The sequence below is a fragment of the Salvelinus alpinus genome, chromosome 7, assembly GCF_045679555.1.
Source record: "Salvelinus alpinus chromosome 7, SLU_Salpinus.1, whole genome shotgun sequence".
Lineage (NCBI taxonomy): Eukaryota > Metazoa > Chordata > Actinopteri > Salmoniformes > Salmonidae > Salvelinus > Salvelinus alpinus.
The window spans coordinates 61828807-61845730 of NC_092092.1; the positions used below are offsets into that span (position 1 = coordinate 61828807).

At 46.0% G+C, this 16924-nt stretch overlaps 2 protein-coding genes across 3 annotated transcripts; one reads left to right on the top strand and one right to left on the bottom strand.

Moving 5' to 3' along the window:
- Positions 1-195: 195 nt before the first annotated feature.
- hmgxb3 (HMG box domain containing 3) lies at positions 196-12668 on the bottom strand. 2 transcript variants are annotated; one of them, XM_071411184.1, is made up of 20 exons: positions 12459-12668; positions 9949-10123; positions 8302-8476; positions 7666-8190; positions 7429-7536; positions 7126-7257; positions 6698-6978; positions 6410-6522; positions 6227-6307; positions 5952-6034; positions 5727-5828; positions 5457-5603; positions 4873-5198; positions 4443-4702; positions 4098-4282; positions 2970-3189; positions 2679-2812; positions 2453-2572; positions 2023-2232; positions 196-1804 (listed from the first exon to the last, which is right to left on the bottom strand). In XM_071411184.1, the coding sequence occupies exons 2-20, from the start codon at positions 10098-10100 to the stop codon at positions 1199-1201; spliced, it is 3960 nt and encodes a 1319-aa protein (XP_071267285.1). In that variant the 5' UTR covers positions 10101-10123; positions 12459-12668; the 3' UTR covers positions 196-1198. The 2 variants fall into 2 exon arrangements, with proteins under 2 accessions (XP_071267285.1, XP_071267283.1); XM_071411182.1 differs by having other exon boundaries at positions 7429-7548.
- A 132-nt stretch (positions 12669-12800) lies between these two features.
- On the top strand, positions 12801-15611 carry LOC139581429 (SLC35A4 upstream open reading frame protein-like). The gene is made up of 3 exons (XM_071411190.1): positions 12801-12976; positions 13387-13485; positions 13663-15611. Exons 1-3 carry the CDS (start codon positions 12962-12964, stop codon positions 13858-13860), a joined length of 312 nt encoding a protein of 103 aa, XP_071267291.1. The 5' UTR covers positions 12801-12961; the 3' UTR covers positions 13861-15611.
- The last annotated feature ends 1313 nt before the right edge of the window (positions 15612-16924 follow it).

Sequence of the window (16924 nt, forward strand, 5' to 3'; positions counted from 1 at the left end):
CCATAGTACGTCATATGACAGTGAACAAAAAGCACAATTTCAGTGATTTTTTACCTCAGTTCCCGTTTCAGATGAAAATGCCTTCTCTGCATTCTTCTGAAGTTTCATTCCCTGTTCTCATGGGAGGTTGAGCAATACCAGACCACCTAAATAGGAAGTAACAATCCCACAGAAACTTGATTCAACATTAGGAAATCCTTTTTTTGCTCTATTTATAATTCCTTGAGCAAAATTATTCAGAAATGGCTACATTCACCATATATATTCTTACCCCCTTGAGTGGGTATCAAGTTACATCCGCAAATTGTAATAACTATGTCCATCACAGTTACATCAAGTCAATCATTGTCTTCTTTAGATTCCATTCAAGCAGCTGAGAGTAGATGATAGAACAGTCCTGACATTCAGAGCCACCCCTCCAATAGGAGCTCAGGCAAGAGTCTCCTGTAGTCAAAAAACAATCAAAGGCCACAAGAACTACAGATTCCATCAGCCCATGAGGCAGATGTGAAAGGTTGTTTACCTTGAATACATTTCAGCCCAAAGGGCAACGAGTGACAACTGAGGTACAAGAAGATAGCATAGAACAGTTTGAAAGGTCTTACTAAGGATGAGAAAGCACGAGGACTCATTAAATACAGTTATTAAATAATTAGAATTATTATTATACTTCTAGAAAATAACATTATGCACTCCAATAATGAAGTTAGTCAACATAAACAATGTTTTAAAACTGTATCTATTCTAAAACTATGTGAACTGTCCTTCAGTCAAAGTAAAGCAGAGAGCAGTTAGTAACATCCAAGTTTTTACACTCTTCACCGGTTCTGCTCATCTCACAAAGAAAACTAAGTGCCATTCTTTCATTTCAAACCAGCAACAAAGTCTCTGCTGGACTGATGATAAGTTACAGACTATCTGTCTGGTTAGCAGCAACACCTCTGTTTCTTTGGAAACACTCAAGCATATTTTTGCACAGTACATTCAAGGACTACCAGCCTCCGCACTACACGCCAGCTTTTCTGAACCAGATATCTCCATATATATATATATATATATATTGCCTTCTTTCTAAAAAGGATTACCTCATAATAACGTGGCCCATATGTCCATAATATTAAACATATCCCCCAATGTCAGAGAATTACATTGGTTTGTTTACATTGGATAGTCTCCAAAAAGCCAAAATCTGTCAATCTCAGAGAACCACCACCTCCTCGTACCCAGTGTCTTCCTCCACCCCCCCGTCTCCTTCCCCCTCCTCCCCTTCCTCTGTGTTGATCTGTGCCACTCCCAGCCTGTAGAGGGCATCCCTGATCACCACCTCCCCAGGCTGGCAGGCCTTCAGCACTGTGCTGATCTGCTGGTCCACCACCTCCCGGCTGGACAGGAAGTCCTGCAGACGGTTGTACAGGTAGTAGTAGGCCGTGTTGTCAAAGGCCAAAGGCCGACGCCGCAATGATGTCACCAAACCCTCAGAACATTCCTCCTCAGTGACCTCTGACCCTTCTGTTACCTCGGCTTCAACCTTGAACCCATCCTTCCTCTCCTCCTTCCCTTCGTCCTCTTCTTTCTCATTGTCTCTCTCCAGGTCTTGTACCAGACTGCAGTAAGGTTCCAGCTCATTGCAGAGCCCCATTGAGTGGTGGTCCAGACAGGGGGGCTCCTGGCCATCTGTAGGCCCAGCAGGGTGCACTATCCAGCGGGAAGAGGACTTGGTGACAGGGTGGACCTGGGGGTTCTCCACCACGGAGGACAGGTCAGCACTGTAAGGCTGGTCCTGTAGCTCAGCACACGACACAAACTGATGGAGAGAGGTGAGATAAACAACAATACCACAGTACCTAGTTCATCTATTATGTAAATAGAGACCAATTCATTCTTCAAATTGTATCGTCAAATCAGCATATTACAGGTTAAAAAACCTTCCGACACCATCCTGATTTAACCTCGGTTTCCCTCCTAGTACAATAATCAGACGTCAATAACTAAGCCCTTTCCATGCTCAGTGTGAGGGCCTACCTCTGGTTTGTCCATGGGGTCAGAGAAGCAGCCCTGGTTCCTGCCCCACATGGTGGAGGCCAGCTCAGGGTACTGCACGTCTGTACACAGCGCCACCTGGCGGGCAGAGTCGGTAACGTAGACGGGAGGCCAATACCGGGAGGACACCAGCAGGTCCACGTGGTCGCGTGCAGTCTCACCCTTCACCAGGTACTTGGAACCACACACCACCTGGAGGAGTATGGGAAAAGTAGTCTTCTATCATCTGTCTGGTTCTCATTATGTTTTTATTGGTCAATAATTTTTGTTCTTGTGCAAGGCCTGATTGGCTACCCTATCATTTTGACTGACAGACTAAATGCTTGATTGACAGAGTAATAGTTGAACGGATTCTGGTGGACGACTGATTGATTTATTGATTGATATTGATGGGTGAGATGAGTGCGGTTACCTGATGGGGGCAGATCTTGGACAGCTTGCCTGCTGTGAGGTGTGGAGGGGGCTGGGGGGCCGTGGAGAGGCCGTTCTGAACACACGCACACAGGGAGATCAGAGAGACCAGCAACTCATCCTGACAGAGAGAGAGAAGAGACATGTGTCAATCTCCTAAACACACACAATCAAACCAGAAATATACATACATAGAGATATCACAGACACACAGGGTTGATCTATACCTTGTTGCTCTCTGGTGCAGTGATCTCTCCACAGCATTCCAGTATGGCTTTGAGCTCCTCTGCACTGTGCTCGTCCATTCGGTCCGGTCTGAGTTGGCCCTCGTGGATCAGACGCACCAGAACTGATGGGTCACCTGGAAAACACACACACACTAGAATTTTACACACTTACATGTTTATTTATTATTGATAAACAAGTAATGATCAATGAAATATCTGAAAGACTTGAGAATGATGTTTATCCTTCCAGTGATTGGCTTATTCCCCAGCCCTGAGAGAGTGACTTCCTACCTGTGTGCTGTGTGAGGAGCAGGGCCTTGTCCTTCTCTGTGTTGATGACAGTGGAGCTCCTCATTAGTGGTGGGATGAAGGGGGCGATGATGGAGGCGTCGACCCGGGTGATGGGGACGCTGCAGGGGAATGCTGCCTGCTCGATGGCCTCACTCTCCATGGTCAGCCAGAAGTCATCCACATGCACCTTGTCTGGAGCCCCGAAGTCTGGCCACGTAAACTACAGGAGGGAGAGCGAAACACAGGTATCAACATGACTACACCACTATGCACACCAGACAGCTTGACTGTCCTGGAATCAGGCAGGCTAAAACAAATTAAGTAAAGAAAATCATCTTTAATTCTTTATTTTGACGGTTTGGATCTGTGGCTCTTTTCAGTCTCCCCCTGACCTCCCGTCTCCTCAGTCTCCCCCTGACCTCCCGTCTCCTCAGTCTCCCCCTGACCTGCCGTCTCCTCAGTCTCCCCCTGACTTCCCGTCTCCTCAGTCTCCCCCTGACCTGCCGTCTCCTCAGTCTCCCCCTGACCTGCCGTCTCCTCAGTCTCCCCCTGACCTGCCGTCTCCTCAGTCTCCCCCTGACCTGCCGTCTCCTCAGTCTCCCCCTGACCTGCCGTCTCCTCAGTCTCCCCCTGACCTGCCTTCTCCTCAGTCTCCCCCTGACCTCCCGTCTCCTCAGTCTCCCCCTGACCTGCCGTCTCCTCAGTCTCCCCCTGACCTCCCGTCTCCTCAGTCTCCCCCTGACCTGCCGTCTCCTCAGTCTCCCCCTGACCTCCCGTCTCCTCAGTCTCCCCCTGACCTCCCGTCTCCTCAGTCTCCCCCTGACCTCCCGTCTCCTCAGTCTCCCCCTGACCTCCCGTCTCCTCAGTCTCCCCCTGACCTGCCGTCTCCTCAGTCTCCCCCTGACCTCCCGTCTCCTCAGTCTCCCCCTGACCTCCCGTCTCCTCAGTCTCCCCCTGACCTCCCGTCTCCTCAGTCTCCCCCTGACCTGCCGTCTCCTCAGTCTCCCCCTGACCTCCCGTCTCCTCAGTCTCCCCCTGACCTCCCGTCTCCTCAGTCTCCCCCTGACCTCCCGTCTCCTCAGTCTCCCCCTGACCTGCCGTCTCCTCAGTCTCTCCCATCTCTCTCACCTCCACATTCCTAAGCTCCAGCACGTTGTGTGTGTACCGCTGGGCGATCTCCATCTTGGGGGCGATGCCACACACACCACAGATCATGTCGTTGTAGTCCCTCACAGTCAGACACTCAAAGGCCCAGTAGCCACTAACCAGCAGCTCCTGGACATGGGCCAACTCCTCAGGACTCAGAGTGTGGACTGATTGATGGGGGGGGGGGGGGGGGGCGAGCGATAGCGAGGGTTGGATGAAGAGAGGAGAAAGAAAACAGAGATAATAGATGAAGTTTGAGAAGGGTGGACATGAACAGAACTCTGTTGAAAACCCTCTGAATTGTATGTTGCTCCAACGAAGTCTTACCAGCGTGGTTGTGGATGTGGTCCAGGATGGTCCTGACTATCTGGTTAGGATGCCGGCCCAGTCTGACCTGACTCCGGATCTTAAAGAACAGGTCCAGACTCACCAGCAACCTGTTGCCAATGTTGAACAGACCTGGGTGGAGGTCGGTGAAGCTGTGCAAGGCCAGACACTGGGGGTTGAGACACACCTTCAGCTGGAGAGAGGCTGTCTGGATCAGAGAGTCAGTCAACAGCCAGCAGTCCTCCTGCCCTGCTAAAGAACTATGGTACAGAACACCAGAGAGACATGATAGAGAGACCTGCCCTGCTAAAGAACTATGGTACAAAACACCAGAGAGACCTTTCCTGAAACCACACTATGAAAAATGTCCAGAAATGTCCAACCCGAGCCATAATAAACCCAAAACTACACAAACAAATCTTCTTCTCACCTCTGTCCTCCCTTGAATAGCGGGTAGTGACACAGAGCACAGTGTGTGGCTGCAGACTCATAGAACCGCGGCCAGCCTGACTGGACCTGCACCTCCCCCAGGCCCTCCCCTTCCCCTAACACCTGGTCCCCGGCCTGGGTGGTGGTGGTGAGAACCACCTGGGTAGAGTTGAGTTCCTGGATGAGAGCCAGGGTATCATGGAGCTCAGCCTCACTCTCAGAGATCTGCAGGGCCTGACGCAGCAGCTGCAGGGTGGACTGGCGCTGAAGCTCCCTCTGGGCTGGGGACAGGGTCCGGTACGGATCTAACAGAGCTACTGAACCACCCTGAGTGAGTGAGAGAGAGAGAGGAGGGTGATAGGATGAGGGAAAATAACAGAAAGAGGGTTGGAGGATGAGAACAGAGAGATGAGGAAGAATTCAGAAATACAACAACACCAAAACATAGACTGCATCCTAAATGGCACCCAATTCCCTATAACCCCTAAATGGCACCCAATTCCCTATAAAGTGCACTATTTTTGACCAGAGCCCGATAGGGTGCCATTTCAGATGCACCCATAGTGGGATACTCTCCAGACTGACCTGTGCCTTGGAGCCCTTGGCGTTCTTCCTGGACAGCTCCAAGCCACAGCAGGGGCACTCCGCAGGCTTGTGTCTGTTCTTATAGACATAGCCACATGACGGGTTCTTACAGCGACCCCTGCCCCGCGCCGTAGACAGACCCAGGTCCTGACACACACACACAGGAGTCAAACAGAGGACATCCAGTTATACAGACTACACTGAGCCTGCAAGAGGACGTGTGTGGATGGCGTATGCTCCCCAAAATGTAGTTAAAAAGGTCCCACTAACCAGTGTGGAGGTAGAGTTCTGTTTGAGAGGAACCACTGAGAGGATTTCCCCCACTTTATCAGTAACAATATACTGGCTTCTGTCCACAGGAGTAGGGAGAGTCTATAGGACAAAACAACACTGAGAAACCTGGAGACAAACACTTAATCAGCATGTTTCAGCTCTGTGTGTGTGTGTGTGTGTGTGTATGTGTATGTCTGTGTGTGTGTGTGTGTGTGTGTGTACCTGTTCCAGAGGCGTTGTTGTCACGATCTGGCCGAGCTGTTTCAGAGTGTTAGGCTTCAAACCTGCGATCATCTCACTGAGCTCTGTGGTCCAAACACAATCACCACATCAAACACGTTCGGTTACCTCAGAAACAACTAGTGTCACTTCCCTTATATCAAAGTAACCACTTTGAAAACGAGTACCTTTAGCTTGGCTTGAGTAACCATGATAAAATACAACCATTTTATCATTAAAACATATTGTATAGGTACATGTGGGTGTGTATATCATACCTGTGGTTGATTTGCTGCAGGTGGTCTCCTCAACTTTGCCTTTATGAGGAGGGACAGTAATCCACTGGACCACGGCCCGGCCTAGTTTCAGAGAGACAAATGTGTGTTTACACCCCAGACAGCATTCATCTTAACAGACTGACCTGAAATAGGGTTTTTGTATCTGTCCACAGCAATGCCCACCTGTGTTGAATGGGGCAGGGAGGATGGCTCTCACAGGTCGCTTTTGACCAATCACACTGCTCCTTTCCTGCACTTTGACCCTGGCACCAGTCACATGTGTTCCAACCAAAGCTCTGCTCAAAGACAGAACAGCTGAAACTTTAAAAAAACGTTCTCTTTAACCAATCAAAACATGAAGCCCACTAAGAGAAATACTCTCACAGGGCTTGTTTGAAAAATGGTTTCTCAATGTGACCATTAAATGATAAACCATCAAAGAAGGGCTAAATTAAAGAACTAGATGCTCACATCATAGTAGTTGTCTGTGTCCCTGACACCGCTGGAGCAGGCTGTATGACTCCCTGGCTGATGGCTCTGCCTCCCTCTAGTGGTGGTCCTGGTGTAACTGCACGCTGCTGCACTTGTCCTCTGGGCTCCCGCGGTCCTCTCCCTCCCTTCCGCCATCCAGACACCTTAATGTTCTGATCATCAGAGGGAGGCACACTAGTCTTAGGGAGGTCCCCAGGGTTTGTTGGTAGTTTCTGGGCATACGTCTTGAATGAAGCAGCAGCACCTGGAGCCTTCACCGCCTGAGATGGAAAACGTGGAAAGTTTGTCATACCTCGGAACTGTTAAGTGTACGACTCATTATTTTCCTACCAATAAAATGTAATCTTTACTTCAACATTCAAATTATGATGGAAGAGACGTTTAAGCCAGGGAATGTGTAGACTTACAGCGGGCACCCACTTGCCCCCCAGGTGGTTGCCACAATCAGGGCAGAAGGGGGGTTTGTGACGGGTCACGTAGACAAAGGAGCAGCCCGCTGTCTGACAGCTGCCCCGGCCTCTTCTGGTGTATTTATTCGACTGGAGACAGAAACAAAGATGCTTTAGTAAAAATCTGCTAGTTATGGAGAATGTCTGACTGGTCAAATGACATGTGTGTATATTGTAATATATTGCTTGATGATCTAATCAAAGAAAATTGGATGACGGTAAATTGATGTAGTGGAAGAAAATCAGTCTGAGTAGTTTTACCAGTTTGTATGAGGGATTAGTGTCCCGTATCACCCTAGCTCCTACAGGTACCATGACAACAGAGGCTACAGAGCTGGCTCCTGGCAATGTCCTGTGCTCCATCAGATCCTGGGGAAACAACTGTTTTATCTACCATTACTGCATTGAACAAACAGACAAGGCAAATGAATAGTAACCCGAGACTGTTGAATGATCAGCAGTAAGGTAAGCCAACTCCCTGTGTCGTTGCAAACTAACCTGATTGGGTATGATGGTGACCAGCTCTGTTTTCACGTGCTGCACCACCGTCCTGCCCACACGTCTCCCGTCAGTCGCCATTCCAATGACACTATAGCCCCCGCCCACCATCCTGGGCTCCTCCTCCTTGAGCAGCAAACCGGCTGACGCCAGGTGAGGTGCATTGTGGGATTCGTGGGCGGCAGAGACTGAGGAAGAGGAGTGATATGATGAGGAGAGGACCCCCTGCAGGGCCCCGGAGTGTGTTAGGGTCACAGCCTTTTCGTCTGTCAGGCCCTCGATGGCGATGCACTGCTCCGACAGCTCCACCTCGCAGCCCAGCACCAAGGGAGGGTACTGGGGGGAACCAAGGGACAGGGAGGGCATCACCCCTTCCCCCACGGGAGAGTCCAGACCCTCCATACACACCTCCAGCTGGGAGCTTGTCCTGTCGTCTGACATGGCCCCCTTGGGCAGGAGGACGTAGTTGGCCCTGGGGAGGATCCTACGGAAGCCTGGGAGCTCCTGGGAAGGGCCCATAGATGACTACGGAGGATACAGAGAGATGGAATAGTGTTATCATTATGACTAGGAGTTTTTCCTGACCACATGATCTTAGATACCAGACACACTGGTGGAAATATGAGGTAACCGTACCGTGTCCGTCCCTTCCTTCTCCAGCTTGGCCTTCTCCAGGTAGTAGCCCTTTTCTGCCACGTTGAGCCTCTTCCAGCTCACACTGATCCTCTTGTTGATCTCAGACTGGGGCAGGCTGGGGAACTCCTGCTGCATGGTCTGGTGCACATCAAAGTAGTACAGCAGGTAGGCTGATCTGGAGTTGAGAGATCAAAACGTGATCAATAAATGTCATCTTGACTCATACAGCAGTCAACTCAACACAAAGATTGGGTCACTTGGTTTAGCTTTCTCCGCCTAGCCAGGCATTCCAAATCAAGTGCACTCAGTCAGTGTGAAAATAGTGTGTAATCTGGGTCATTCTTGAATTGCGGTGGTAAATGCCTTCACTCAACATTGGCACCATGTTAAAAACCTTTACAATGACAAACACATGACAAATAATACATGTTCTGTTTTATTTAACCGTAATTTAATAAAAAAACATATGTAAGTCCTTAATACTGCAACACATCCCTTTGTATGCATTGTAGAAAGTAATGGGGGCAAATTGGCTTGTCCCATTGGTGTAGAGGTGTAGTGACATGTCTTGGTGATTTAGAGATACACTACATGGCCAAAAGTATGTGGAATCCCTTCAAATTAGTGGATTTGGCTATTTCAGCCACAACCATTGCTGACATGTGTATAAAATTGAGCACACATCCATGCAATCTCCATAGACAAACATTACTGAAGAGCTCAGTGACTTTCAACGTGGCACCGTCATAGGATGCCACCCTTCCAACAAGTCAGTTGGTCAAATTTCGGCCCAGCTAGAGCTACTCCGGTCAACTGTAAGTGCTGTTATTGTGAAGTGGAAACATCTTGGAGCAACAACGGCTAAGGCGCAAAGTGTGAGGCCTAACAAGCTCACAGAATGGGACCGCTGAGTGCTGAAGCGCATAGTTTTGGCGGATGTCAGGAGAACGCTACCTGCCCCAATGCATAGTGCCAACTGTAAAGTTTGGTAGAGGAGGAATAATGGTCTGGGGCTGTTTTTCATGTTTCGGGCTAGGCCCCTTAGCTCCAGTGAAGGGAAATCTTAGATGATTCTGTGCTTCCAACTTTGTGGAAACAGTTTGAGGAAGGCCCTTTCCTGTTTCGGCATGATAATGCCCCCGTGCACAAAGCGAGGTCCATACAGAAATGGTTTGTCATGATTGGCGTGGAATAACTTGACTGGCCTGCACAGAGCTCTGACCTCAACCCCATCAAACACCTTTGGGATGAATTGGAACGCCAACTGCGAGCCAGGCCTAATCGCCCAACATCAGTGCCCGACCTCACTAATGCTCTTGTAGCTGAATGAAAGCAAGTCCCTGCAGCAATGTTCCAACATCTAGTGGAAAGTCTTCCCAGAAGAGTGGAGGCAGTTATAGCAGCAAAGGGAGGGACCAACTCCATGTTAATGCCCATGATTTTGGAATGAGATGTTTGACGAGCAGGCTTCCACTTACACTACATGGCCAAAAGTATCTATCTATTATTTTGAATCACTGATTACAAAAATATTCAAGGACCTTGAGCATTCTCGCCAGTGAAAAACGGTTTTCGGGGTCAATATTAAATACGACCCATCTGCATTGATAGTGGTGTTTGATTGTTTGGGAGCAGTAGGTAGACTACCTGGGTTTTTTGGGTTTCTCCATGATCTCCCCCTTCTGAGCCTTGTTCTTCTTCCTCTTCTTGGGAGAGGTGACCTCCATGAGGGTGTAGCAGCTCTCCACCTCCTCTGTCATCCTCCGATCAGTCTCTTCATACACCTCCATGGTCTCCATGGCTAAAGGGAGCCGAGGAGAGCCTGGGGAGGTTCAGTAACATTGATTCATTTATTTTGTGTCCATGTGAAACAGAACAAATAACGACAAGGGGATAGGTATTAGGGCTACAGGAGGTATGTACATTGTTTATTAATACATCGAGCACAATCATGATAAGGAAAATATAATATGTAGGCTATCATTAGGCAGGTAGCCTAGTGGTTAGAGCGTTGGGCCAGTAACCGAAAGGTTGCTAGATCGAATCCCACGAGCTGACAAGGTAAAAATCTGTCGTTCTGCCCTTGAACAAGGCAGTTAACCCACTGTTCCTAGGCTGTCTTTGTAAATAAGAATGTGTTCTTAACTGACTTGCCTAGTTAAATAAAGGTTAAATAAAACTAAAATATATATCATAATTATGTTATGGCAATGTAGATAAATGTATGGCCTTCAAAACAAGAGATAAAAGGACCTAGCAGCTGTGCAAACTCAAGCCTTGGCAATATTGAAACAAGGAAGAGTTGACAGAAGACAACAGCAGACTACCTGCCTGACAGCGCACCAGTGGAGGCTCCTCAGACGAGGAAGGGGAGGACTATCCTCCTCAGTGAATTCCATTAAAATAGTAAAACATAAAAAAGTTATCCTTTTTATGTAAAACTATGCTAAATATATTCACGTCACCAAATAATTTATTAAAACACACTGTTTCACAATGAAGGTCTACAGTAGCCTCAACAGCAGTCTGTAGGGTAGCACCATGGTGAAACTGCAGGACAGATAGCTTCCATCCTCCTCTGAGTACATTGACAATACAAAACCTAGGAGGGTCATGGTTCTCGCCACCTTCCATAAACTTACACAGTAATTATAACAACTTCCGGAGGACGTCTTCCAACCTATCAGAGCTCTTGCAGCATGAACTGACACATTGTCCACCCAATTAAAGGACCAAAGAATTAATCTAGAACTGAAAACATAAGCTACAGCTAGCTAGCACTGCAGTGCATAAAACGTGGTGAGTAGTTCACTCAAAGAGAGAGAAAGACAATAGTTGAACAGCTTTGAACCAATTTCTTCAAAAATGCAGGTGAAGCAAGAGAGAGAGATATTTCATCATTCTTTTTCACTTTCACTTACTTAGCTAGCGAATGCAGCTAGCTAGTTTAGCCTACTCAAACACCGGCTCAATCAGAGGGATCCTATGTTAGCTAGCTGGCTTTGGCTATCCAACACAAAACGGGAACTCTTCCAAGTCAAGGTAAGCTTTTGGTTTTACTAATTTATTGCCACCGGGGCCTGCCGGTGTAACTGCTAAACTTCTTACTGACTCTACACGAACGTTACTGCATGATTGTAGTGGGTTTACTAACACTTTAGTTCTATTAGCTATGTTGATTATGATATTACTTTAATATTACTTTAATATTAATATGACAACGATGTAGCCTGTGTAGCCGTTATGATATGGTTTGGCTAGGAAAGGTTTTTTCACCTGGTCACATACAGATAATGTGTTGTGTATTGAAGTCCACAAGCGAAGGGAAAAGATGAGGACGGTGCGTAGATGCGAGAATGAATACAACGTGGCTTCTATGAAAGTGAACAATGTTTACGTGTGCTCATGGGGTCTTCATTCTGCCGATTCTGTTGAAAACGGAACTAAACGGGGATAAACATACCTGAATTTGTCCAGTAGAAACTCTCGTTTACAACTGTTGGACTAATGATTACACCACAGGAGGCTGCTGAGGGCAGGTCAGCTCATAATAATGGCTCGAATGGAGTAAATGGAATGGTATCAAACACATGGAACCATTTAATTCCATTCCAGCCATTACTATGTGCCGGTCCTCCCAAATTAAGGTTCCACCAGCCTCCTGTGAATTACACCCTCAATTAGTACATTTCTCTAGACCTGTGTGCACTTATGTTGTGAACTTTCATTGATAGGCTAGGTTGTAGCAACCTCATGATGGTTATATGGAAAATTTTAGTATCATGTAGTAGCCTAAACCGATGCCACAATGAACTGGGTGAATGGAATATGATTGACAGTCATCCAATATGCTGTAATAGAAATAAAGCCATGCTCATAAAAATAAATCGTCCTCCCTCAATTTAAGGCACCGACCGCCACTGCACGTGGGGAAGAAATGTGACTATGGACTTTCCCGGGAAACGACAGTGAAGTAAAGTTAAATGCAAACCTACAAAAGTTGCAAATAAAGTACGGAAAACAACAACACAGCGACAGCGGATACAACTTTCTAATTATTCTCCCTCCCATGAAATTCTCTGATTATTCGTGTATCATTATACTGACTGCAGACTCGACAAATTATCCAATGAGAAGCCTCCTTGTTGAACCCTTACCTCTGTTGCCCCGAAGAACTCTCAAACTAGATCTGAGATAGCTTCAAACGACCCTGAAACTGAACTGCATCGCTCACATTGCCAAGAATATGTATATTTCTCTATATTTTGCCTTAAACTGGGCTAATTTGTTTTTAATCTAAGGGCCTCAAAGCACTCGATTTGTCCTAGTCTTGCAGCAAACATGGCGCTGTGTTGTTATGGTTGTCAACCAATCCAGTGAAGGAATGAACAAAAAAAGGCCAATCAGTAACTACGTTTTAGACACGTGAAAGCAATGCGTGAACTGGAAGAGGTAGACGTTTCCATAAAGCACAGATCTAGGATCAGTGTACCCGGTCCATATCCACCTTAATGAGAAAGAGGTAAACCAGCTCAACTGACTTGCAATCAGTACAACTTTTCGCAAAAGCAAATAATGTTCCAGACAAGACAAATTGCTCTGATGTTGCTTTCCACTCCAGGCATACGAGTAGATCACAGAGCATTCAATCGAGCAAAAAATGGCGGATGACAAGGTGAGTGGTGATTTTTGCTTCAATCGTATAATTTTTTCTATATATATATATATTAGAACAGCGTGATCTAGTCCACTGCTCTTCCTACAGCAACTTGCTTTAACTCAAAACCGGACAGGCCGGGTTGTTGGTATTTGGGTGTGTAGAAAAATAAAATAAAGGTACATCAACATAAAGTGTCTTAATAGGGCGTTGAGCCACCATGAGTCGCCAGAACAGCTTGACTGCGCCTTGGCATAGATTCTACAAGTCTCTTTAACTGGAACGATGCGACACCATTCTTCCACGATAAATTCCATAATTTGGTGTTTTGTTGATGCTGGTGTAAAAGGCGGTGTGGTGCAAAAGCCTCAGTCAGTGTTACCTATGCTCATTGCATTGAATGTCTAACTTATTTGTATGTGTTCTAGGATCCTTTCAAACAGATGAAGGATCTCAACCAGCTCAAGAATCAGCTGGAAGAGATCCAGAAACGTGTGGAGAGTGAATTTGTAGAAGGAATCCCGCAGGTATGTTATTATCCAAAGTTAAAAAGTAGGTGAAATGTCACCTTATGAAACAGAGCAGCAGACATACTCAGTCCTGAAAAAATCAACTAATAATTATTTATCATTAAAGAGTGGTAATATCAAGGTGTATTTTGTGTGCATCCTTTGTCCTGACTGTTGTTTCCTGTTCTTCCTCAGGGGGGCTCTGTGCTGGCATCTCCCTTTCTGAAGGGCTTCCTGGCTGGCTATATGGTGGCCAAGCTCCGCTCCTCAGCTGTTATAGGAGTGCTACTGGGAACATTCACAGGCATCTACGCTATTCAGAACTATCAGGTTCCCAACATCGAAAGCACTCTGAAAGACTATATGAGTTTGTTTAGGAAAGGACCCAAGTAATGGGAAGAACCAGGCCTAGGCTTCATCTTCTAACTGCCTGAGGTTTGGGGCACAACCACCATGTCTCTTTTTCAGAGGCTCAAACCTCTCCTTTGTATACTGTAAAAAAAAAAATATTTGTTTTTAACTGGATTTTGGTCTGAAAGAGTGGGTTTGCTTTGGATTTTGTGCAAATGTTAAAGGGTGAATCTGTCAGTGCCCTGGGAAAATATCTGTTATTCTCTCTGTTGATCAGATTATAAAGTGTGTAAAAGGGGATAAGGTTATGTGCCTTGAGTGTAAGGTTACATTGCAGGGGTGTTTGACTGCTTGCCTTAGTAACATTGCCTGGTGCAGCCATCTAGGCCTAATTGATTTTGAATCAATGATGTGAACAACAAGACAGGGTCCCTTTTTTGTTTTCTGAGCAGAAATACCTTTTTACCAGCTTAAAATACAAACATACCTTGACTATCATGTTATTGTTGAATAGATTTTGCCAAAGTTATGGGATTTGTTGCTAATTTAGATGTTAAGACTTAAGGTGAGGGTATTTGTATATTCAGACATATGCTAGTAATTCAGGGGTGTTAGTGACATGCAGTATTGAGAATGAGTGTGATCCAGAACATGGGGTCTGGGTCCCTGTTGCAGCAGGTGGTGGATGAAGGGGAGTCGTCCTGGCCACTCTGCGCCTGACTGGGTACCTGTCTGCCCTGCACGCCTCCCTGTCGCTAGGCTGAGGACCAGGCGAGTCCCAGCCTTCACATCACAGCCTGAGGCCGTGTGCTGGTCTACTATTTCATCTCAGGGCTAGTAGCCATCTACACAGAGCGGTTGCTGAAGAGCCAGCGACTACCCCTGTACCTGCATGTGTTTGGAGTGGCCATCAACAGGGTTTTCCACCTCTCCAGCATGGGGGGAGAGCAGGGTTTCCTGGAGGATTACTCGGGGGTGGTGTGGGCCATTGTGGCAGGGCAGGCAGCTAATGTCAGTACTGCTGAACTATGGTAGTGGCATCCCCAGGCTATTTGTCATCTCCTGCTCTATGCTGGCCAACACCCTCCTATCCTGGGTTCTACTGGGCCTGCAGTTCACCCCCTTCTTTCTGTTACCCACTTCTATGATCAGCCTGGCAGCCTAGCTGTACTACAGGTAGCAGGACTCTGCCTGAACATACCTGTGTTATGGACAGTGGACCTCTTAACTCGCATTCCACTGCTCCACCACAATCTCTGGCAGCATTATTTACCAGATGATACATTGACATTCAGGTTGGAATGTTTTTTATGATGCATTTATTTATTTATATAATTTTACTTTAGTGACTCATAGTATTTGTCATTTAATGTCCCAGATGGTTTATTTATTTAATTATTTGAAGATTAAAATTATGCAATAGAAGCTGCACTTTAGGTGAGTCTTGCAGACCCTTCCATCACATTGTCACTGGTTTATTTGCTACCCATAATGCACACTGCCTACTTTTCACTAGCCTTTGTTTTCTAGTTTAATCGAATTCTGCAATATTCATACTTGTCTTTTTTTCAATATATCATTGGTGGACTAATATAAATAGTTGGGTTTGGGTAATACGTCTACATTATTTCTACATTACACAACACTTGAGTGGTGCTATGATTGTCAGTATGGTCATTTTATTAGCATTTATAATTTCAACTGCCAAGTAAAATGGTGCAGAAAGTGTTTCTGAAATATTTTATTTCTTTGGTGTTTTCTATTCAAAATAAAATGCCATAAATTCACAAATATTTTCCCTTTTTCTCACTGTTGCTTGGATACCCTGTCCCATGAGTTCATCCCGCACACAGGATGTCCTTTAGCTCAGCCAATGCTACAGAGGAAAGAGGGAAAGAACATTTACAGATACAGATTTTTGGATGAACTAGGTTTAATAAATACTTAATGTATGCAATAGCAATGAAATCCATCATTATTTCAGTGATTTAAAATACATTTTCTTAAATTAGGATCTAGGACAGGGATGGGGCCTTTTGTAGGACCTCGGATGAATTCCCCCAGTCGGTGTCTAAACTTACTGTTGAGAGTTTGAATAGTAGAATTAACAAGGTGCAATTTAGACATTTAGCTGTGTGTATCAGCAGTTTTTCTCTTGTAATGTCAGTCACTGACAGTCACTCAATTAGCCAATGCCCATCCTCCAAAACAGTCTGTAATATTTTGCAAGCCCTGCCACATTCAAGCTCTGTCAAGTTGGTTGTTGAGTATGGCTGTCCAGCAATGATCAAGTTTGCAATAGATTTTTATGTCGATTTAAGTCAAAACTGTAACTAGGCCACTCAGGAACATTCAATGTTGTCTTGGTAAGCAACATATTTGGATTTGTGTTTTAGGTTATTGTCCTGCTGAAAGGTGAATTTATCCCCCAGTGTCTGTTGGAAAGCAGACTGAACCAAGTTTTCCTCTATGATTTTCCTGTGCTTAACTCCATTCGGTTTCTTTCTATCCTAAAAAAACTCCCTAGTCCTTGCCGATGACAAGCATACCCATAACATGATCCAGCCACCACCATGCTTGAAAATATGTTGTGTTGGTGACGTGTTGTATTTGCCCCAAACCTAACTTTGTATTCAGGACGTAAAAGTACATTTCTTTGTGCCATTTTTAGCAGTTTTAGTTGCCTTATTGCAAACAGGATGCATGTTTTGGAATAGTTTAATCTGTACAGGTTTCCTTCTTGTTGTTGATCCATCCTCAGTTTTCTCCTATCACAGCCATTCAACTCTGTACCTGTTTTAAAGTCACCCTGAGCGTCCTTCCTCTCCGGTCACTGAGTTAGCAAGGACGCCTGTATCTTTGTAGTGACTGGGTGTATTGACACACCATCCAAAGTGTAATTAATAACCTCACCATGCTCAAAGGGATATTCAATGTCTGCTTTCTTAATTTGTACCCATCTACCAATAGGTGTCCTTCTTTGCGAGGCATTGGAAAACCTCCCTGGTCTTTGTGGTTGAATCTGTGTTTGAAATTCACTGCTCGACTGAAGGACCTTACAGATAATGAATTATATGTGTGGGGTACAGAGATGAGGTAGTCATAA

Excerpts from the sequence above, each read along its gene's own strand:
- hmgxb3 (XM_071411182.1), bottom strand. The coding sequence starts at position 10,100 with ATGGAGACCATGGAGGTGTATGAAGAGACTGATCGGAGGATGACAGAG. Across the intron at positions 4,283-4,442 it reads CCACATCCACAACCACGCTG|TCCACACTCTGAGTCCTGAG; the intron begins GTAAGACTTCGT and ends CCCATCAATCAG. Across the intron at positions 2,233-2,452 it reads CCAAGATCTGCCCCCATCAG|GTGGTGTGTGGTTCCAAGTA; the intron begins GTAACCGCACTC and ends ATACTCCTCCAG.
- LOC139581429 (XM_071411190.1), top strand. Across the intron at positions 13,486-13,662 it reads TTGTAGAAGGAATCCCGCAG|GGGGGCTCTGTGCTGGCATC; the intron begins GTATGTTATTAT and ends GTTCTTCCTCAG.